Genomic DNA, 24,367 nt, shown 5'->3' with positions numbered 1-24,367 from the left:
AGAGGAACTGGCAAGGTGTTCAGTATAACCCAAGTGATCCAACAACTGCAGATGACATGGCTTCCCTTTATAGTCAAACCAAGCACTGGACCTCAAGCAGCTTGGATTCCACATGTTTTCTCCCGAAGCTTGGGCTCTGACTTTAGATGAAAGTTAAAAAAAAACTGATAAGAAAAAATACTTTCATCTAAAAAGAGGAATTTGGATTAGAGCCCAGGTACTGGATGCTTACATCCACTGGCTTTGCTGTAGTCTCCACTGAACTCTTAAAACTGTCTTTCTCTCAAGGCTGTAGTCATCAATCGTTCTTGTGCACTTTTTTTTTCTTCCACTCAACTTTCTTAAAATTTTTTGCAAACAGCAAAGTCAGTGTCATTTGCAGTGACCTTTTGTGTTTTTTCCTCCTTGTGGAGGGAGTCAGTAACTGTCTGCAGGACATCAAGTTGTCCGTCTTCCCCATGATTATGTACATCAAAGTAATATTCATGGATTAAAAATGTATATTTTGGCTTTAAATGTAATTAAAAAAATATATTTTTATTAGTTGTAAGCCAGTTATCAAAACACAAGTCTATAATGAGTAATTTTTCATTAGTGTATGCAAAAAAAAAAAAAAAAAAAATCAATAAATGATATACTAATTCAATGTGCACTTAGATATATATATATATATATATATATATATATACTCTTTAATTCAAGAGGACTGAGTTCAAACATATTTATTCATTTATGATTGTTGCGAAACCCAACATAAGTGGCGTTGCTAATTAAGATTGTGAAAAAAACTTTCTACAGGTCTCCCTTTGTGCAGTGATTTAAGTGAATAAAATTGGGTACAAATTCATCTATAAGCCTTTAAACCTTAGGGAGAGGTAATCTAAAACCAAAGTAAAAATGTTGTTTTTTTCTAAGTTACTACCAGCATAAAATAAAAGATCCAAACAGTTAAACTATGCATTAACAGAATTCTTTATTTACAAGGCAAATAGCATCAGCGAAGCCATATTAGTTCACAACTTGCATAACTGTGGTTTTACCTTCTCTTATATATCTAATTTTGCATAAAACACTCACACGCGCACACCCCCGCACGCACGCACACACATGCTCACACACAAACACAACCGTGGGGTAACAAAGGTCAGATGGATGCAGGTACAGTGCGACTCGCGGACGACGCAGAAAACAAAACGAAAAAAAAATAAAAAAAATACAACAGTGATCTTTCTTCAGAAGAATCCAGTATAGTACATATTGCTTCAGTATCTCTGTGTATCATCTTTTCCATACAACAGTGAGGAGAGGACGAGCCTATCCCAACATAGAAGAACAATGATCGTGGTTGTGTGGGGAGGGGAGTGACCGAGTTTTCAGCAGCGGAGGAGAGGTGAATAGTGGTGCACCCATTCAAATACTGTACAACCAGTCATTATACAAATTTATACAGACAGCAGTGTAATTTACAAGAACAGGACGAAATCTAAGGCAATATGCTAGGGTGTTTAGCATTTCAAAGGTTTGCATCTTAGCTCTAAGAAACCAGCAGACGATACAAAAAGGGTATTTAAAGTTCTGCAAAAGCAAATGTTAAAGAGAAGAAAATATAGTGTGTAGTTAAGTGGGTCCAAAGTCCGAATACGTGCACTTCCTCTGCACTTGGCTTCAGAAATTCTTAAAAAAAAAAAAAAAAAAAGCACTGCTACCACATGGCTTTAATTTCTTTTCAAAACGCTGACAATCTTTGGAAATTTGCAAAGGGCTCTGAATCCTTTTAAAAGCCTGTTTGAGAAAATGGCTTTTAAAGGCTTTATTCTGCATGGGTGGATTTTACAATCAGAACAGCATTTAATGGATAAAAAAAAAGAAAAAAAAAAGTATGGCAAACACCCACAGGGCGAGCAGAGTGTGTGTGTGCAGCCTCTACGGCGTGCACTAGGTATACACCTACACCAACCGAATTACCAAGATTTGGTCGAAATCTTGGTAATTCGGCCAAGATTTCGAATTACGTCTGGAAATGAGAAGGAGAGCAAAAAAAAAAAAAGAAATGCAGAAAAGACCATGGTGTGACAACAACGACAAGTTAGGAAAGAAAGAAGAGTAGGTCTTCAATGACGATACATTCAGAGTGAATCTGGTTTATGACGAACATCTGCATTTAGATCCTGCTCAGTGACATCTTTAGGAATTTCCCGTTTTATGTTTTGGTTTTTTTTTCCCTGTGTGGGCTGGCTAACTAAGAGGCGAAAGAAATCCAATTGAAATGTGAGGAATCATTTGGCTTGATCAAAGTCTTTCCTGGGTAAAATAGTTTATATAAAAGTTGTTTGTTTTTTTTCTTTTTTGAGGTCAGTGAGGATGATTTGCTTCGGATCTCAATTCCCTTTTGGGGAAATAGATCAGCACGTCGTCAGCGAACACTTTTATACTTTAATTGCCTGAGGTCATAAAATATGGCTAAGTGTCTGTCAGAGCAGGTGCAGTCTTAACTCTGACCTCTGCGATAGAAGAAAAGGCTGGAGGAAGAGAGGGCTCATTTCGATCACGAGGGGGGGAATAAACTACCTCCCCTCTGCAGGTCCCCCTGACCCCCTCAGATGGCTGCATAATTTATCAAGAACGCTGTGTGTGTATGTGTGTGTGTGTGTGTGGATGTAGACTTTTTCTTGGTACAAACTGCAATAGAAAACGGTGTTTAATACTGCATCCAAACGCAGAGCAAAAACGTTTTTTTTCTCTTTCCTTTCTAAATTCAGGAAACTGTACAAAAATTACAAAAACAAACAAACAAACAGAAAAGGATTCTCAAGTAATTATTGCTTGTTTACATCACACCCGAACAGTTTGCACCTAGCAGCTTGTACGAAGCAGTTTCACTCCAGACGACAAAGAAAGCACACTTTTTTCTTCTTTTTTTTTCTTTATAATTTTGAGTTAATGTATGGCTGTGAGGATTTTTTTAAAACACTTTTTTTGTGTTCTATGCTAAAAGGCAGAGAAGCAAGCCGTAATCTGTACACTGTATACACAGCACACCCACTAAGAACAACCTGCACCCCCAGTCCGAGTCGTACCAGAACATCAGAATGTCAGGACTTCACAGAACAACAATAACAAAAAAAAGCACATATAACTGCTCTGCTTTAAGAGAGGCAGTAGTGACCAGTAAGGAATAAAATAAATAGGAAAGAAAAGGTTTTTTACTCATCGGTATGTACAATTCATTTTGAACCATATTTGATTTTGACATCTTCTGAAACAGCTGGACCAAGATTGTAATCCATAATTCAGGCGATTAGAAGAATCTTCTTAACCATCACTGTTAACGATAAAAAGTGCCTCTTTCACACTTTTAGGAATCTTCTTACTACAAGGATAAAGAATCATCTACAATAATTAAAATGAATCTATACAGAAAAATAAAACTTAATTTAATACACTATGTAAACCTCTTGACTAAATTATTCTAATAATAGAATTCCACTCAAATTATTCTTCTGCAGTGTTTATCGAGATCAGTTTTTTCCCCCCCTCTGTCTTCAATCTACATATTAATTTTCATAACAAGAAAAAACAAATAATAATAAAAAAAATTATAAAATAAAATACAGCAAAAAGGCAAAAAACCGACTGAGCTCCGTTCGTACTTGTGAACATGACCTGGGAGTCTCTGCTGCCGTTTGAAACCCATGAGGAAAAGTCCCAAATGAGTGAAGAGAGAACGATTCGGTTCTTCTCTGAGATGAGATTGTAGATGGCCGCTGTCCGCTGAGAGGAATACATTCAACACATCCACTGATGCCCCCTCTGCTCCCTGAAGTCAGTGTATCCCACCAGGAGGACCCTACAGTAAGTCACACGACGGTGAATGCGGCTGGACGGGCAGGTAGGCTGGCCTTCTGCTCACTCCTGTGTCAGTCCGGGGCCCGACGGGTCAGTTGGGGTGAAAAGGGAGTGAGAGGGAGAAGGGACAAGGGGCTCAGGACACGGCCCGGCTGGTCCAAGGGGCAGTCGGTTACTTACGAGTTTGTGTTTTTGATTCTTAAAGGGCCGACGTGCTCCCTGCACCAGCTGATCGCTGAGGTTCGTGTTAAGAAGCTTCAAAGGGGTCAACAGAATTTCTGTGGAGGAAATGCAAATATTACTTTATGCACTTAAAACAACCGTTCACAGAGTATCAGCAAGTTTCACTAGGTTAAACTTCAGCACCTGTGTACACAACGGATCCAAAGTTCTTAAAAATTCCCAAATTCTAAAAATTTTCTTAACCTACTTAACCTACTTGGAAAGTTTCTCACAAACCACCTTGGGCTTTAAAAGAGCTTCTAACATGGCAAAATGTAAGGAGTAGTGAGGAGAACTTTTCATGAGCATAAGAGTGCCTTAAACCTCTTGCAGTCTCAAGTGGACGCTCGGGGAGAGCGAGGCAGGTGTCGCGGTTGGACGACGGGAATGGAATGGGGGGTCCTGTCAGTATCCAGCACTAACTAGGGCTGAAACAATTATGGAATGATTCGAGTACCTGTGTTTTTAAAATTCATCTTGGCAAGATATCTGCTAGCTTCTTCTTTACTAGCTTAAGTAGCTACTACTGAAGGAGGGAAGTTTTTTTTCGATTAATCATCAGAATAATCAATTACTCGATTATTAATATAATCGTTTACAATAGCCCCACTCTGAACAGCTGGCTTGTTTAGCAATGACCATTTCTAGCTTATCCTCCATGTGGAAGATGAATGCTGGGAAACTAACAACCCAACATTTCTCCCACACAATGGTATAGACCATAACAGAGACATTTTAATAATACTTTAATTAAACTACGGAAATTGTTTTTGATTATTAGTTTTTTTGTTGCCGTTTTAAACGCACCTGTATTACATTTAAAATGTAACCAAGCACAGCTGCTAAAAGCTCAACAAGTTGGCTAGAAATGACAAAGAACCGGTTTCTTGGAGCAAAGCCCTTTATAAAGAAAGTGCTGGGATAAAGTCCTTCTAACAAATCTGGAAAAAAATGAATTAAAGCAAAGTACACATCATTTAACACATTTTATGGAAAACATAGATGTATTTAAAAGTGTTTAAAGCATTACATTTTTATTACTAAATGTAAACCTCTCAGCCTTGAACTTGTCTAACTATAGGAGTTACAAAGCATGTTGGAGAGCATCATCATGCGTAAAACCAATAGGAGAAAAACACAAATGCATGCACTAATGGCTCAACAGTAAATAATTGAAATAATCTAAGTGCCAATATTTTTTCTTCTATAAACCCGGAGGCGACGTAAGTCCAGTGACAGACACACTGCTATGTTACAACATTCTGGACAGCAGGCAATCAAACAGGAGCACTGTAGTTAAATATTCATGGATCTTTACGGGCTTAAAAGCATTATGGTCAACAACAGCGCATCGCAGATACACAGCCTAACGATACCAGCGAGACAAACGCAGACAAATTAACTTGTTGGGCATTAAACGAGCGGGGCGCAGCAGGAATTGAGTGATGTTGATACATGAAACATGCGAGTCAGTGAGTAACGTCAGCACCCTACATAAAAGTGTAACTAAATGGTCTGACTTTAAAGTGCCCAGTTACATCACTGCCCTAAAAGTTGGGAGGGAAGTAGCAGAACTTTAGAGGAGTTACATAAACTATGGAGTAAATTATTCACCAGCAGGGCAATTAAATGAAAGAGAGCCAAACATAGTGCTTAGAATAACTCAAACAGAAATACGGAGATGAATGCAGAAGAAGTCGGCTTTCATCTGAGGCAAGACTGTCAGCTTTCTAATTCACCCGAACGGTTTTAATCCACGACACAAGAAACAACTTTAATGGTTTAAAAAAAAATATGCAAGAACTGGGTGCAAAAGTTTAAATGTATTGTGGACTCTCTCAAATCAATCACGACTGAATACCACCCCTGAAATATTTTTCAGGGATAGTTAAAAATCCCTCAGACATGATTTAAAACTCATGAAAAAGCTTTTGGTCTAATTTTTTGGTGTAATTGCTCCTCGAATCATGATTTTAGGCTGCTACTACCAGATACTTAAACATTTTTACTGTCCACAGAAAGTGACAACCAATATCTAAATTTAGACAAATAACTGGAGCTCCAATTGTATCTGAAAATTTAGCACAAAGTCACTTTATGCAATTAATATCGCAGAGAATGTAGTAAGTGGAACGACGAGTGTGGCGGGCTATGTTCAAGTTCTCAACTTCACTTCAACAACTAAGGTGGCTGAAATACAGAAAACACTTTTTGTTTCCCAAAAAACAGACTCCAATCACCCATCCAAACTGGCTGTGGAGTGTTCTAAACATTCACCTGTTCTTGTCCCATGGAGGGCAAGCCGGGCGAGGACCCCGACGCCATGGATGTGACGCTCATCTGGCTGCTCAGCTGGTTGTTGAGGCCCATGCTGTTGCCGTTGTACATGTTGCCGCTGTTCTGTTGGGTGAACTGCGGCGACGCCTGCTGCTGCGAGAACATGCTGGGCAGAGGAAACGCAACGGAGGCCGTTAGGTTGGACTGTCACAAGTTACCATGTGTGCACATGAATTTCCACAGAATAAAACAAATAAAAAAATAAAAAAATGCAGTACCAACATGTCCCAGAATGCACATAATTAATAAATACTTGTTTTTATTTTTGCTTCTCATGCTTTGATAGTTAGAAAGAATAGAAATGTATATAAATTGGTTAGAAAGTCACTTTTTAAACAGATTGAAAAAGATTTTAAAAAGATTGCGAGAAGCAATCTGAGGAGATTTAGCAATAAACTGATGCATATTCTCATTAAAAAAAACTCAGTTTAACCTTTCTTATATAATATGACATCTATAAATTTATTTGGATTCCTGAGTATTTTGCGGATATTTAGACTAACATCCTTTGTTCTTTGCTCTTGAGGCTATTATGTGGATTGATTTTTTTTTTTTTTTTTTTACAAAAATCTAAATCTTTCTCCTTCTTAAGCTGATAAACGATTAAATTAAGCTTCATTTACTCATCAGAAGACCATAAAACTCTCAAACATTCCTGATCAACATTTTCCGAATACAAACAGAAATCTGAAAGCACCCAGGTCCACAAACATGAACTCAGTCTTTACGTTTTTACAATCACATTCAGCTGGATGAGCTGGTCGTCCTCACCTGTTGCCTCCCATATTACCCTGTGGCCATCCGTTCATGTCAGGGGAACCCTGGAAAGCGGCGTTCTGCTGGCCCTGCTGCATCATGGGGGACTGTGTGTGCGCCATGCGGGGGGAAAGCAGCGGGCTCTGCGGCGTGCTGCCTCCGGCAAAACTCCCGTCTGCCTGTTGGCTCATACCTGCGGAGGACGAATTCAAACATGTCAACCACACCCGTCCCACAGAAACTAAGTACATTAAATATATTTAGAACAAATGCAAGAAGAAGAAGAAGAGTGTGCTGTGACAAAACAGATGAGGTATACAAGAGGCCTCTGTGTTTTAAGGTGAAGAAGTGTCTGCATTCAGGGTCAATTACAGCCAGGAGGAATTTTCTACATGCATTTTAGCAGAAGAAGAAGAGAGAAGATGGAGGAGATTATTTTTTAAAAAAGGTGAAATCTCAAAAAGATGTAAATATGGTAAGTGTCATTAGATAAATCAGGTAAACGTACAACAAACTATTCAGAGAATTCATGGCCAAACTGGGAGGTGGTTTGGTTGATTTATTGAGCTCTGGCTCCATCTAGTGGAGTAAAAAAGCACAACTAGGAGATCATTTATAGGTTTACTGAGTAAAATATGCAGCTTAATTTGTATCAGCTTATGATGACTGTGATCATCAGTGCATGAAATTATAAATCTGGCATACAACATCAATTGGAAGTGACGCATTCCAATTGATTCACGTCAACACACACACACAAACAAGTGCGCGCACACACATACAGCGTTCTTGGGTGAAGTGTGCTGTTGGCTGGCAGGGGGAGGGGGAGCAGTACCTGAGTTGGGAAACTGAAAGGCACTGTGCTGCATTTGGGGGTTGAGTACGCCCACATACTGTCCGCCCATCATGTTTGTGTTTCCCATCATCATCTGTGAGGAGGAGGAGGTGGAGGAAGAGGAGGTGCCATGCAGGTGGAGCTGAGGGTTGGGGGGCAGAGAGGGGAGGCTGGGGGAGAGAGGGGAGGAGAAGGGGCTTGTGGGGGGAGGTGACGAGGCCAGGCCTGTACTGGTACCGTAGCTGGGCGGGTAAGGGAACTGCTGGGGGGCGGCCTGGGGGTTCCTGGGGTTGCTCATGGCTCCGGCCATGTTTGGAGGCAGGCCGAGGCCCTGGGCCCTCATGGCTATGCTGCGCTGCTGCTGGACCTGCTGGGCCTGCTGAACATGTTGTTGCTGCTGCTGCTGTCGCTGCCTCAAGTGGTTACTGAGCATCTCCCGCTGACGCTGCGCCAACATGTGAGCGTTGATGTTTCCCTGGAAACAGCAGGAAAAGGAAGTGCCAGAGAAACGGTGAGAAGATGTCAAATGTAAATGTTTTACAAATGCGTGTCTGTGGATGCAACGTGTCAAAGAGTGAAAAAAAAATTAAGGCGTATGAATACTTTTGGCATATACTGTGGTGTCTTTAAGTCTTTAGTTTATTGTGAAGCATCAGGAAGCTAAATTAGTAGATGGAACATGTTTGTGCAGGAATGTTACATGATGGTGGTTGTACCTGGCTTGGAGCACTGGCTCGTAGAGGTAGGTTCACATTTGACACGCCAGTCATCTGAGTCATCATTGGCTGACTTTTCTGCTGGAAAAATAACCCCCACAAAAACACATTTAAGCACAAATAGAAAAAGTTACTGACTTAAATTTATTTTAGCACCTCTTTAGTTTCTCTGAATTTAGCTTTTCCTCATTAATTTTTAAGTTTTACTCTCTAATCAACATCAGTACATCAAAACCACCACGTAAATATGCCAGATTTAGCCATAAGGGTTCATTTTCATCTCTAGTCCCCTGACAGGTTAATGGTGAAAAACAATTGGCACACACAACATATTTACGACGAACACACACATAGCATACTTACTGCAAATGACAAAAAATTGGTAGCAATGGTACGAAATACAGAAAGACCACTAAGAAGTCTAAAAGTGCGCAATCAGGGCTTCAAATTTGTCAGCCTCGAGAACGATTACATAACTCAAACCTGTGAGTTCAGAGTCGATCAATGGGCTGCATGTCGTTTCATGTCAGGGTGGACTAGCATACCTGTTGGGACTGAAGCCGGTGCTGGAGCTGCAGCCGTAGTGCGTTGGGCTGGTTCGGGGCGACCCCGCCCGGCCTGAGTCCAGGCCGCGGCTGCATTCTCATCATGGGGTAGGTTGGCCGGGGCCCCATCTGGCCGGCCATTGGGTGAAAGCCAGGCTCCTGCATGGGAGGGCCGGGAAAGCCCCTCGGCACCATGTGGGAGGGCGGCGGGCCGAATTGTTGCGTGTACATTGGGGGCTTCTGGTCCAACATGATGGTGGAGTCTTGGGGGAACTGGTCTGGTTCCAGTGACTGGCTCTGAAACAGTAAACAATCAACATTAGTGGAATATCTGTAAGAAATTGATGCAAAAAAAACCCCCAACAAACTTACAGGACTTTGCTAAAGGATTCTATCACCTTAACCTTTGTCTAAAATATTTTCTCACAACCGCAAATGTCATTGTGGTGTACTGTATTAGGAATTTACAACCTTAACACCAACCTCTCTGCTGTGTTCTTTAGTCTACAGGATGCTCTTTATTCACTAATGTTCTCTATGAAACTTCTGAGGCCTTCACAGATTAAACTGCAAACAGGTAGACTCTTTTTACTAATAAGGTGACGTTTGAAGGTAGCTGGTTGCACCAGATTTTATTTAGAGGTATTCTGATTTAAAAAGAGGCATAATACAAATGCACAGCAAAATATTTAGACTTATTTGATAAGATTTATGACAATTCAAGTTGTATTATTACCCTTGTGAGAAACAGTGTTAGAAAAGCTCACCTGTTCTACCAGGGCCGGGATGCCGAGAGCTCGATCGATCTCTTCTAAACCATCAAAATCTTTTAGTGCCGAGTACAGCTGGGACATCAAGGCCCCCTCATCCACTGCGCTACCTTGATCAAGACTTGGATTGCAGAGGAGATCATCTTGCTGTGCAGGTCTGTGGATAAGGAAACAAAAATGCCTAATGTCCACTTGTATTACAGAAAAGTTTGGGAAAAAAAGTGTTTACTTTTAAGAAAATCCCCAGGCTGAGATGCCACAGGCTCCTTTTGGGAACACAAAAAGGTTAAAAACGTACCTGTTCTGGTTCACAAAAGGGGTCTGATCGATTGGCATCATGCTGTCCGGCCAAGGGGCTGTCTGATTGGGCGGAGCCTGCTGCTGGGAGAAATGGTGGCCGACCATATTAATGTCCATATCAGGTTGGGCTGAAAGAGAAAGGAAGAAATATTCAGGTCAGTGTAATTATTAGAGAGATGCAAAAAGATTATTTTTTTTATACTTTTACAATTTCTCTTTCACAAGAGCAAAAAAAAGTAAAAATGGTAAAAATAAAATAATTCACCTGCTACACCTTGACCAACCACAAGATGGCATCCTTTACAACTCTGATAAGCTAGTAAACTATGAGGGGGTGAGCTGAGGTCTTCTTCACTCTACTTAAATGGCCGATATCATGAACTACAGATTCAAAGTCTCTGTAATGCAGCTTCTTATTTCTGCGCCTTCATACCAAGACGTTTTTAAGTTGGCTCTCACCGTTGGCCATTAGTGGAGACTGCAGCATCGGCCGGGGTCCTGGCTGGCTGTTGGGTCTCATCGGAGCGGTGCCGGGCACCATCCTACCCTGCATGCCTCCTTGTTGTCCCGGAGCAGAAGCTCCGATAGGAGGTGCAGAAGCTGGACCGGTCCATCCCTCCGACTGCTGCTGCTGCTGCATGGCTGGCCGCGGACCACCTTGGGTCATCAATCCTGTGGGAGTGGGAGGAAGGACAACGACGCAGAGATGAGAAGCGGTGAGAAAACGGTCTGAAAAGATTTTGGAGAATGTTCTCTGCAAACATATTGCGGTGGTCTGGGATCAATGTGAAAGGGGAAATCTTTTGTGAGCAATGCTGGAAGTTGCTTGGGGAGGATCGATATGCGGGAGACGCAGTGAGAGAAACTTCGCTGCTGTGTGGGCGACTATTTCCTGTCACAGGAAGTGAGTCAGTGTGTCATAATGTTGATGAGTTCGGGTGAGAGACACAGAGGCAGAAGGAAAAGTGTCTAATCGGAATTTGGAATCAGCCACAAGTGTCACAGTTCAAGACTACAGTATTTATTTATTTATTGTTAATATTAGACCATAATAACGTAATTGGATTTGACTTGAGCTCTTGGTTAGACTTACCTGCATTGCCCATACCAGGCTGGTTGGGCATCATGCCATGACCTCCTAACATGCCTTGCTGCTGTTGCATTACAGGGTATGGGCTGTTGGCCCGTATGGGGTACTGCAATGATGGCTGCTGTGAGGGGACATTCATGTCCAGAGAGACACTCCTCACTGGTAATGCCCTGCCTGGCTGCCCTGGTCGGACAACGCCAAAGTCTAAAAAGCAAGAATAAACAGGCTTAAAAAAATTTTTTTATGCCCCCCCAACCCCCCTCTTGAGTTTGAGCTCTACTTACTAGTTTGACCCATGCCGGGTCCGAGGCCTCTGGGTTGTTGCTGCGTCGCCATGGCGGCGTTGTTCTCAGACATCTGCAGGATGTCATTAAAGATGTTCTGTTTGTCCATGGGACTGGGCAGCGAAACCGGCCGCTGCTCACAGAAGAGCTGCGGCTGAGCGCTCTGCAGGTCGTTCAGGATGTCGTCAAGCTCCGATGACTATGAAAACACAAACAGATGAGGCATGTGGGATTCCAATTAGAAACTGATTAAAGCCAGACATGGAAGTACTGATACGTATCATTCTAACGAACGTTTGACAAGATGTTCGACTGGAGAGGTCTGCTGGAACGCCTTTTGTAGAGACACCTGATGCTTGATGCTCAGATGACAAAGAATCAAGGAGGATTCAAACCAAAGAATCTGGCTCTAGCTAGTATGGTGGCTGTAGCATCATGCCATTATGAAAACATTCACACTGCTTTGAAGTTCAAATGAACAAAAGCAGTTTTGGACACAAGAGCAAATTTTTTATCTTCAAAGACCCCAGATTTTGAGTTTTGTTCCCTGAAAGTGAGATTTAGGGCTTTATAATGCACATTTAAGGCCTACCTGGTATACTAAAACAACTCAAGTTATCTTGCTTACCCAACAACTTATATTTACTTGCTTAACAATTGAAGTACAACTATGTTTGTATTTTGCGTCTTTTGTACTGTCACCTAAATTCAAGGCCTTATAGTATACATAAAGATTCACACAACGGTCATTCCAAGAAGGTGTTAGTCAATTGCTGAAATGTCTGTTTTCAAGCCAAACTGTGCTAATAGACTTTTTTTCTATAGTGAATGAGCTGGCAGAGGATAACTACCAAGAACATTTTAACTTCCTTAATAAACAACAAAACCCAGTCTTGGTAGGAGAGGAAAGACTATGTCCTGGAAAAAAAGCTGAAGAATGTGTGAACAAATTGAGGATGCAAATATTTAAGATGCAGTATGCAAAAACACTGGTGTACTCAAGACATTTTAGAGACCAAAACCGAGATGATAAAATTAAAGGACTTGTTGAAACCCTTTTACAATCTGAAACCCTCCAGTTTCAGAATCCAAAATGTATAATAATGTAGAATTTTTCAACCAGATAATGGAGTAAAATAAAGAAGTTTAAGCAAAAAGCCAACCACCACTCAGGGATACATGTAAATACAAAAGGAATATCATCTGATGTGACAAGTTGTTGTAGCTTTCCACAAGCTTTTATCTTCAACAAGGACAAGGCCAAGGTGGGGAGAGAGCTTTACTTGCTCAGTGACGGGAGTTAAGGGTCAGGGAAATAGTTGCCATTTTTAGAAAATAGCAGCAGCCTCCAACAGATACTCGGTTTTCCGAGACGAGGCGAGCGTTTCCAGATAGTGGCGGCCTCGTGGAGCCACGGCACTGATAAAAAAAAAAAAAGAACTGATCATTCCTAAGATATTCTTTGTATTTTCATATACTTCTGCTACTTTCAGTCATCTGAAATGTAAAATTAAAAAGGCCAACAGGATGTCTGCTTTACATAAAAGACGTTACAAATGTCTAGCAGGAGAAAGACAGAAAAGCAAAATGCAAACATGCGAGATGAAAACTATCTTCATTTACCAACAATAAGATATATCAAATCACTGTCAAGCTGGATAAGATTAGAGTGCTAACAAGGTCACATGGATACTGTTAATGCTGTCGTATGAGCTGCAGAAACATGATCTACCCAGTTTTCAGACTATAGGCCTCCTGACCAACTAGTTCATGATGACCTTTCATTTGCTCCAGTTTAACATAAACTACTTTCATTTTGAAGGGGTAGTTTATTTCATCATAATATATAATGTAACAATTATATTTTCACCTGGAAAACAAGTGACAGATTATTTCCTTAAAATCCAATAGCATTAAAATGACCACTTGTTCAGTTATGAATAACTGCTAAGTTGAAGGCTGAGCTGTAAAAAAGGGAACAAGAGAACAAAACAAATGGAGAATATATTTTTTGAATGAAAACTACATTGAAGCAAACAGACTGTTCATCGACTGATCAGAGGTTTAAGGAAATAGTCTTAAGAACTTAAACTTTGTGCCAGAATCTGGGTTTCATGTCATTTCCTGTCAAGCATGTACAGCAGGTGTGCCCAAAGTCGGTACTCGAGGGCCGGCGTCCTGCATGTTTTAGTTCTCTCCCTGGTTTAACGCACCTGGATCAAATGATGGCTTGTTAGAAGGCCTAAGAGGAACACTGACATGCTGAAAAGGTTGTTGGTACTACCAGGGAGAGAACTAAAACGTGCAGGATGCCGGCCCTCGAGGACCGACTTTGGGCACCCCAGATGTACAGCATCATTATGGCACACGGCTTTCTGTCTCTGACTGAGGAAGGATTGATGAACTACACAAGTAAGGACTCTTGTTACGCTGCATCTCTACATCTTGGCCTCCAACAACAAACACTTGCTTTCGTACTCGTTCCTTGGGTGGGCCACACATGAGATGCCAAAAGATGGGAAATATTTTATTCCTAAGTTTATTCTCTGGTCCAAAGGATGGGAGTCTGACCCCAAATAACCAAATTTAAGTCAAAGACTGTTAATTGAACTCCGGTACACCAAAAAACCTAGGCCTCGGTTCGGTAGAAGTGAACTCTGGAGTGGTCCAAATGCATATATAAATGTCAAGTGGACTGGAGACCTCCCCAAAAGCAGGAAGCGCTCTATAGCGCAGGGCATTCTGGGAAAATACAACAAAAACAAACGCCCACATTTAGCGCTAGTGGGAGAAATGGTTCGTGTTTTTTTTTTTTTTTAAATCAGAAACAAAAGAAAAATCCTACTACTGTTAAAATCTGATGCCAATCCATTTTTGTTTTCATTTTGTGAAGAAGGAAGTTGCGCTTTGTCTTCTTCAGAGGTTTTCCTGTTGTTTCCTTCAGTGTTCCTTAGTGCAGTGCCACCACAGGTGAGGAGGCAAACAGGTTTTTCAAAGCATTTGGTGTGTTTGACACAGTGCAGTGTGAAAGCAAATCACACCAGGTGAAAATGGAACAAATGTTGTAATTTTGGTCCCCAATCAAAGAAGTGTGAAAACACTAAAAACTGGTTTGCGTCTTACTCCCAATTTCATCTTTAAAAAATTTAAAGTTGAACTTTCAACCTGGCATTAGTCCAGTGGCACGAAATGTGAGTACCAGCGACATGTTTTTAAGCTGTAAGACTTTGATCAGGAGTGTACATCTAACAATTATAACACCACCAAATAAAATGAAGCAAAATGTAGTCAATAAAAAAAAACAAAAAAAAAAACAGCAGATAATCAATTAAATGCAATGATTCCAAGGCAGCCACTGGGAGTTTTAGTAAATAAGTTGCAGTGGCCATAACTGTCCAGCAGAGTGCATTGTGCCTGGGCTAATATTTACAGATCGTGACATACTGTACAGCAGTACAGCACCACAGTATTGTCTAGTGTTGGACTTCACTTTTCCATACAGTGACATTTATTTGTCAGGCATGCAACTGCTGCGAAAGATAACTGGGTAGCCAAAAATGTCTGACACAATATTTATCTGGAGAGCTGAAGGTTCTCAGCTTTCACACGACAAGAGGCAGACCCGGTAGGTCCTCATATAAACGGGCTAAAAATGATTAGCCCCACAATGCTGATAATACTGAGAAAGGACGAGCAGAGTGGATATATAGGAGACCTGGAGAGAGTAGCAGAGTGAGGATGGAGTGGTGGGAGAGAGAAAAGCCCTAATGAGGTCAGGAATGATGTAATGCCTCTGTACACCCCGTTTGCTCTCCTCCTCCTCGATTCTCTCTCCTCCCACTTTCAGTTCTCTCCATTTCCAGTTGCTTTTACTCTTAATGGGTTCTGCTGCTATCCATCCTTTTAACTGGCTGGCCTTCGGTGCATGTCTGTGTATGTAATTCAATCCGTGTTCTCCTTTTCTCAGCACTACAACCTATAAGCGTACGAACACAGGCAACACGCAAACGTCCAGAGGCAGGAAATAAAAAAATTCACCACCTGGTAAATATACAGTCTCAAAGCACTCACAGATTAGACATTTATCACCCCATTAAGTCTTAGACTCACTCTGAAAGCACTCAAGAAAAAGCAGGAAAAAATCCACCTTTTTTAATGCATTATAAAACTTTATTTCTTAAAATAAGGTAGAATCAGCTCCTGAATAGTGATGATTAGATTACTTAAAAGAAAATAATATTTAATTACTGACATAGACAGAAAATGATCTTCATGCTGCAGGAATTAGCTGTCAGCTGCTGATGTGTCCTACATTTTATGCATGTTTCATAGTTTAGGCACTCAGAGACATTTGCATGCTTAGCAACAGCAGGCTGACGTTTCCCCACAGTGAGCCAGAGATGAAGCCTTGACCAACATCTACTCCTACAAACCAAACCGGACTCATCTGATATTTGATAGAAACCAACACCTCTGCAAAAGTAGACACTTTACTCTGTTTCACATACACTTAACGGCCACTTACACCTTGCTCATAGCAGGGTGTGATCCTCTTTTGGCATTACAATTTAACTGACTTAATTCTTAATAGCACAGAACGGACAGGATTGGGATGTTTTGAATTTTGTGCTATTGCATGTTACCCTGGTTCAAGCAGCTATCTTAAGATGGGGACACGGTGGTCAGAAAATAATGGAAATGGTTTAAACAATGTTCAGTTGGTACTAAGAAAATATCCATCCACAACACTACAATCAGTCTAAACCTTTACTACAGATCAAGACCTACTCATGCCTACATATTTCCATCAAATTCACATAGTTGTAGCTGAAATCAAAATATTAATATTAATGTTCCTGACCGCTCTACTATCTACGTTTTGTTTACCAACTGTCCACATGTAGCTGATTTTTTTTTTTAAATTCAGCTTTTTTTTTTTTATTCTTGCTAAACTGTATTGAAGACCATGAACATCATCTTGTGCGTCTGTTTTTTTTTTTTAAACACTAAGAAATTTTTACCTTTTACAATGTTGTTTACAGTATGTCTATGTGTCTTGGTTCCTGCTCTGAGTGTTGTATTCATATCCACAGACACCTGTCTGGAAAGCTGCACAGAGAAAAGCTGAAACACCAATAATTACATTTTATGTTGTTTGTTCAAAGCAAAGGGCGAAGATCATGAAGCAGACAAACAACTTTTTCAATAAGTTCTGTCAAGCACAATGTCAACTAAAACTGCACTGAAATGTTATGAGCTGAATCATCAACGACTCGTATGCAAGCATTAACTTAGCATTTGTGGCAACTGCTTTGCAAGAAATTTCTGTCGAGTTATGCATCTTTAGATGCAGGATTTTCTAACTGAGTTATCACTGTGTTGGAGCTGCTTAATTACAGTGGTCCTAAAAAAACCCAATAAAAAAAATTATTGGGATTAAATATCTATTGCCGTTAAGAGAAATTAACAAAAGAGGCTGCAGCATACAGAACATTATTGGCGAGTTAAGTCCAGCATAATTGAATGTAAAGCTGATAAAATGAAGAAGCTAAATCACACAATTTTAAAACTACTGAGTTTTTAAGCATACAGGGAATCACGCTGCACTGACTACACATTCTTTTCAAATTCAGATTTATGAAAGCTTTATTGATAAACAAAAAGAAGTTCGGTTTTCTCAAAATACTGATATGAACCTGTCTTGGCCCTTCTATTGTTCTCAAGAACTGGTCGATGCCGGTGTGGGGGACTCCATGGCAGGAGGGTGAATGTCTTGTTTTTTCTTGACTTAGTTCATGGCATTTGACAGGAAAGGGAACTTAGAAACAGATCGAGTAAAGGAGAAGTGCGACCGTCAAGTACACAAACTAAAATGACCTTACCCCTACGAGAATGCTGGCATTTAAGCTTGACATAAATACGAGTACAAAATATTGCTGACAGATACATGACAACACCACCTACAATAATATATATCAATATTTACCAACTACCGTCACCGATGAGTCATTAAACAAATTATCAACTTGGTGAACGTCATAGGGTAATGGAGCTTGGCTATTTTAGAAATAAGATAAATCTCTTCTTCAAGCCATTTAACATCTTCGAAAAGTTTTATAATCAAATAACATGTATACATAGTATACGGAGCACTGTAAAGTTATTTTTACCTCTATTTTAATTTAAATCATGGCCTATTATTGTTTTTCCTTTGAAACTCATATCATGATTTTCATTAAAAAGTGTGGATTCTGCATACACTGTGTGCTCAATTACAAGGGAAGTGATTATTTTGACCATATCATTTTTAGGCATATTTCCTAAATCTAAGCTGAATAAACTTGAATGCTGAATGGATTTAACTATTCCAGGTGATGCGTATTTGTGTAAAGAGGCAGGGTGTGGCCTAAAAGATCTACAACTTATATCAAGGTGAGCTAAATTATCTAGCAGCTTCCTCTATTTCAGTAAAATGAGCCAAAAAACAAGATTTACTGACTCTCATAAGTCAAAAATTACCAAAGAATCTCTCAAGGAGTGCTGTAATCTTGAAATTACTAAGACTTGGGGTGCAATCCCAGAAAAATCAAAAGCTTTGTTACAAATAGTCAACTGGGTCAGAACAAATGTGTTGCGAAAAATGACAAATTAAGCACCAAGGATTTAAGAACCAGGTGTGTAGCTACCATCATCTTCCAGTTCCATCATATTTCATAACTGCCAGAAGATGTTCAGAGCTATGAGACACGGCCAAGGTAGTAAAGGCTGAAACCCGACCACCACTGAACGACTCATAAGCTAAAGCATGTAGACTGGGCCAAGAAATATCTGAATACAGATTTTTCAAAGATATTACGGAGGAAATGAGAGTGACTCTTGGCAGTTCAGATGGATGAACCAGTGGGTGGAATAGTAATGGGCACAAAGCTTCACTTCAAGTCAGACGCTAACAAGGTTGAGGTAGAGGACTGGTATTAATAAATGACAAAAAGTTGACAGTCAATAGGTCAGCAAACTGAGGGACTTCATAAATGGAAGCTTATTCCTTTTGCTGAAAAGAAGGGTCAAAACTCTGGTCACAGATTTATTTATTTTTTCCCATTTCAGAAATGTTTACTGGAATGGTTTGAGTTAGGGATTATAATTCTCACTTAGAGAAAATAAAAAGAATGAGATGGGGAAAATGTGCATTTTAATTTTGTTTGGATAATAATTCTGCACAGTAATAGCTGCCCAATAATTGTGCACTTAAGAATATTTCCATAAGAAAGTCAAAATCTCACTTTTACTTTCTTAAACATTCATTCTTGGTGTTTATTAACAGCTTGGATTAACGCTGCAGTTGGTGATCAATGAAAATAATCTTCAAAAATAAGACTTGCCTTATAATTGCGCTCACACAGTTTATGTAAAATCACGGGACACTACATGCTACTCTTGGATATTTCATTCACGCAAGATGGCTTTAAACTAGCAAATTTAAAATCTGCTTGCGACTAGTTAAATGCAGCTAAATCTCAATCCAAATCCCAGCTCCTTTCCTCAAGCCATGTTTATTTATCTTGTCTGGTAATTAGCGAGTATAGGATTACATTTCTTTCATTGGAGCAACAACGTGGTAATGGCTGCTGCTTAAGAAACTGTTTATGACAGGTGATCAAATTACACAGTTCTTCTCAAGTAATCAGAGGATGAAAAATGTTGAAAGCACTGGGTCACGAACGTGGCTGCTCAGCAGGGACGGAACCAGTGTGCCGTCTCCCTCATAACTGCACCTGCTTACGTTTGGACACATGCTCTGAAATGATCTCACAATAATGGCTAATAGTTAAAATCGCGTAAACAACAATCTGAGAAGCAGCAACGTAAACGGCCAAGGAATGGGCATTGAATTTTTCTTAATGAATGTTATTATAAATGCCCATTTATAATAACATTCATTAAGAAAAATTCATCACGATAAAAATTTGGACTTGTCCTCGTCTCAAATTTCAATAAATGACGCTAAATAAACTAAAACAAAGTGACAGCGTTAGTGGAAGTTTTATATTGGCTATTTTCCTCCAACATTTCTTCTACAAGAGCATCAATAAGTATCAGTAAATTAAAAAAAAATAAAAAATTAAATGTTGTTCCTATGTGCACCTCAGTGATATACAAAAAAAATACATATGTCATCCTGAAAAATGGCTTATTTTAAATGGAAATGTTTTTCAAGAGTAGTATTTGAGTATAGTATTTGTATCACACCAAAATTTTAAGTCCACATCGTCCACCCCTAACAGTCCTATGTTTAAAGCGGGAGAGGAGAGTGGCAGCAGGGTGTCAGTGGCAGGTGTTCTTCTGCCACGCAGCTGGAATGTGAAGCAGCCGGATGCCATCGCCACTGTGGCTTTGGAGCGGCAGCGCGTGGAGATTTAGGATAAAGCCATGTAGATGGATTTTACACTTCCTGGCAGGTAAATCGAAAGTTCTCAACTAAACAGAGGACCGCCATTAATGCAAGTGGATGATTCAAGAGTATCTTAGGGTTCATAAACACCACCAGCATGGAGCAGGAAATGGACAGATGGATATAGACATTTTCTTGTCTTATTTTGTAGTGATAAAAACAAAAAACCCTCGACACAGTCACCTAATATGTCCACCTACTGCTCTGTTGATAACTGATAGATGATCGAATCACAAGATTCAAGCTGCCACATAGTGAACCACAGCCATAACTGGGATTTGATTTCTCATTTAACTCTGCCCCGGCCATCAATAATTCAGCCCTGAAACGATGATGGTGAGGAGGAAGAAGAGGAGGAGGAGGAGCAAGGCAGAGGTAGGTTGAGAGTCAGTGAGGAAGCAGTGGGTGAGGTTAGTGGAGAGGATGACTCTGGGTAGCTAGTTCGAGAGCTACCGAGCTACTTTCACACATGGCCAAGCAGCGATTCACCAGAAGAGATCAGAAAACCACACACACACACCCTCACACGAAGTGACTAATGAAGTCACAGATTAGTGCGTGTCTAACAAATGTCCTTCTTCTCATTAATGAAATCTGTTAGCCTGGAATGAGCCGTCGGCAACTGAAGGAATGACTGCTTTAATAACGATCTAATTTCATGGCTGCCGTTAAAAACCGCCAAATCCGTCCCATTGTTCGGGTTTACTTTATTGCTTTGCACCTCCAAGAAAATCAAACCTTCATTATTAAACCCTACATTCTCTTCGTGTACGTCCTACAAGCCCAGCGATCGCTCTGCCCGCCATCTCCATGGCAGCAGCGAGAACACGCAGGAGCATATGGCTCATCATTTTCACTCTGCATGCCGAGGCTGGGCTCTCCTGGGGGTATCTACACCTTTCTCATCTCCCTCTTCTTTGTTCAGTCTTTCATTATCCAGCAAATCGCATCCACCCCTGTTTTATACAAGTACCAAAACACTCGCTACATGAAAACACGACTGCTGTATAAAGATGCCAATTCGGAATAGAATTTAAGAGAAAGAGATCAATAAGAGGAAGGATATTGGTGTTATTCTCTGTAAGGTGGTTTAGCAGTGAAGCTTCCTGCTAAACCACGAATAGGAGTCTTATTGAACGTGTGAGGCCATCAGCAGGTCAGTCTCAAACCTCTGCCCTGTTGAATCGACTGAGTTTTACTCTCACTGTTCGCTCCTTTTTTTTTTTTCTTCGTTCCCTCCTTTAGCGCCGAGCCCGCCTCCAGCTCTGCCAAACCTGAGGACTCCGGCCAAATGCAACTGGGATCAAATGGCTGAAGAGAACCACAGGGAGCTCTCCCTCCAAATGTCACAGTTGTTTGAAGCTGGCAGATAGATTCCCTTAGCGGGCTGCTGCCAACACAAAGGCGGTGAGGGGACCAGATGTGTTTATAAGCCTTAATAAAGCCCATGCGCGGCAAAATCACTGGAAAAGACAAAACTCTAAATGCAAGGAGAGGGAGGAAGTTTTCACACCCCCTGCGAACACATTTTGTAAGTGTTGTGCATTTTACTGGCCTTCTATGTAATATATCAACACATACTGCAGAATTGAGAAGTTGACATGGCAGGCAAAACCTGAAAAGTTTGATGTGCATTTGTATTATTTTAGAATATAAGGCTGCAACTAATTATCTTAATTATCAACTATTCAGACGATTAATCGATTAATCTGCTAAAACAGCACATTCTATAGATTATTAAAAAATACTTTCAACATGCTAAGAGCTCAGCACTTTCTGCTCAACTTTACATCAAAATAGTTTCGATGATGTTGCATGGTTATATATGTTGATTTTTTAAAATAATTGCATAATTGTCCTTTTATTCTAGATAGAACATAATTACAGACATGGTTTTATATCTTAAATGCAAAATTTATATATTTTTTGTACTTTTTTAGATTACTTACTGCTCTAAGTATGTTATTCTTTCAGCAAATTGCCTTTTTTTGAGTCTATATATTCTAGTTAACGATTAATCACTTACTAAATTGAATGACGATTATTTCTATAATTGATTATCACCATTAATCGTTTCAGCCATAACATATATCACCCACTTCCTCTTTGGAAAACAGCTCAAGCTCAGTCTGGTTAATCAGAGAGCTGCTGATGTGTGTGTACATAAACAAGAACACAAACACACCCACAGTAGAAGTAAAGTTTTCTTCAAACACTGACCTGCTCAGCCCGATCGTATCCAGCATCCTGCTTCTCCACCTTGACCTGGGGGTGTTCCTTGACCTTCACCTCCCCAGGCTCCAGCTTAGAGACCTTGTCCTTCATTACAGTGTCATCCTTATCCAGTAGATAGCGCAGCAGTGCATTGTCCTTCTTCTTTGGGCTCAACGGCTCCTGCTTGGGAGTGATTTCTGCCCCCGACGACTGGTTCCCAGCACCTTGTGATTGGTCCTGGCCCAGCTCCTTGCCTGTAGCCTCAGCGGTGAGCTTGGCCAGGTCTACAGGGGATGTACTGTTCTGGAGCAGTTGGTGGAGGATTTTGTGTTTTTCTTTGAGCGAGGTGGCGTGAGTGTTCCCAACCGCGTGGCCGCCTCGGACCCCAGCACCGGCCTGGTCCTTACCCTCCCCTCCGCTGCCCGGCGACAGGGGCGTCTCCAGGGGTTCTGGCTTGGTGGTGAGCAGCTGCAGTAGCTTGGTGTTCCCCTTGTTGTCGTGGACACGGCTGTGAGCGTCGTGACTGTCGTGACCGTCCAGGGACCCCTCCCTCTCCTCCTTAGGCTCCATTTGGTTGCCCTCGGCGTGTCCCTGATTCACCTCTGAGTGACTGCTGAAGTCTCCTGCTCCGCCCGCATTGCTCGAGCTTCCTCCAAATTTCGACATCATGTGAGGGTTTACCCCTGACCCCGGCGTGACCCCAGCTGGGGAGCCTATCTTCCGGTCAGGGGAGCCCAGTGTGTGTGCATGCGAGGGCCCGTGCCCCACGCCGTGGCACTCACTGAGGGCCTGCAGAGCGGACAGAGAGCTGCTAGTGTAGCTGTTAGAATGGGTGCTGCCCGCGCTTCCAGGGCCGCTGCCGCACATACCGACAGGAGAGGGCGACTGCAGGCCCCCGGCTACACGGGGACTCCCCGCGCCCCCTGGGCTGCCCCGGTGCCTTGGTGACAGCATAGAGTTCTGCTGAGCCGGGTGGGGCCCCCCAGCCGGACTGGGGCTGGCACGAGAGGGGCTGTTCATCCTCCAGTTGGGGCCCTGCTGCGGCGGCTGCATGCCCCCGGTGTAGTTAGGGTGTGGAGGGGGGCAGCCGAAGCGGTAGCCCTGCATGTGGCCCCCCATGGCTGCAGGCTCCCGGGGGCCGGCCGGGCCCGGAGGAGAGAAAGGCGTGCTGTTGCTGCTGATCGTAGTGTCTTGGCCCTGAAGCCCCAAACCGGGCAAACTGCACGGGGTCGGTGGAGTCATGGAGGGGTTCATCGGTTTGGGTGTCATCCCCGTTTCCTGTCCACCTATGTCCTGACCCATTCCACACACCGGGTGCTCTCTATGAACAGATAGAAAAATGTCTTAATTATTAAACTTTCAGACATAAACAATAATAATAAAAATACAACACAGTGAGAAGTTACATCTCTGCAAGTGTTTCTGATGCAATCTAAAAAAAAAAAAAAAAAAAGAAATTAGATCCGAGTATGAACACTTCACTGACTCACTGGGTAATTTCTGCACCAGCTTATCACAGGTATAAATCTTAATATCAAGTAACTTCATGGAGGAGTGAGGATAAATATAGTCATGAAGGGATAATCAGCTAAATAGACTAAAGCTCTTTTATATTCTCCTTGCTGTGATTTTAGCCAGAGTGTCTTTAATGGATTTGGACTCACAAAACAAGAAATGAAACAAAATACACAAAAAAACACCTCAGGAAATATCTCCACTTTAATATTTTACAAAATATCAACTCAAAACCGTAAAATGGAATTGTGAATGGAGACCATAAAAGAAGTGAGTTTCGTATGTAAAAAATACCGATGTATAAAACGGAGGTGCTTTATTTGGAATCACTGCCGCCATTAACTTTGTGTTGAGCTGCGTCGCTTTCCTAGAACAAATCGCATTAAGATTTATTGCTGTAATTAACTTTTGTGCATACTCTTGTCTTTTTCCTCAATAGGTGGAGATATTGCCATTCATAAAAAGGCGATCCAAAGTGCTTTACA

General features: G+C 41.3%; 1 protein-coding gene across 5 annotated transcripts in view; it reads right to left on the bottom strand.

The window, feature by feature from the left end:
* Positions 1-954: 954 nt before the first annotated feature.
* The window catches only part of ncoa2 (nuclear receptor coactivator 2), a 74,537-nt gene continuing 51,124 nt past the window's right edge, over positions 955-24,367 (bottom strand). For 2 of the 5 annotated variants that reach the window (XM_032551230.1, XM_032551229.1), the window contains exons 11-22: positions 22,374-23,688; positions 11,702-11,900; positions 11,421-11,621; positions 10,787-10,999; positions 10,326-10,455; positions 10,025-10,184; positions 9,258-9,554; positions 8,713-8,793; positions 7,997-8,471; positions 7,177-7,354; positions 6,346-6,511; positions 955-4,124 (exon numbers count right to left, since the gene is read on the bottom strand). In XM_032551230.1, coding sequence (XP_032407121.1) covers positions 4,113-4,124; positions 6,346-6,511; positions 7,177-7,354; positions 7,997-8,471; positions 8,713-8,793; positions 9,258-9,554; positions 10,025-10,184; positions 10,326-10,455; positions 10,787-10,999; positions 11,421-11,621; positions 11,702-11,900; positions 22,374-23,688 — 3,427 coding nt within the window. In that variant the 3' untranslated portion in view covers positions 955-4,112. The remainder of the gene's footprint in view (positions 4,125-6,345; positions 6,512-7,176; positions 7,355-7,996; positions 8,472-8,712; positions 8,794-9,257; positions 9,555-10,024; positions 10,185-10,325; positions 10,456-10,786; positions 11,000-11,420; positions 11,622-11,701; positions 11,901-22,373; positions 23,689-24,367) is intronic. The other 3 variants (XM_032551231.1, XM_032551233.1, XM_032551232.1) reach the window with 3 other exon arrangements.

This window comes from Xiphophorus hellerii, chromosome 21 (assembly GCF_003331165.1).
Source record: "Xiphophorus hellerii strain 12219 chromosome 21, Xiphophorus_hellerii-4.1, whole genome shotgun sequence".
Taxonomy (NCBI): domain Eukaryota; kingdom Metazoa; phylum Chordata; class Actinopteri; order Cyprinodontiformes; family Poeciliidae; genus Xiphophorus; species Xiphophorus hellerii.
This window is presented reverse-complemented; position numbering and strand designations above follow the sequence as displayed.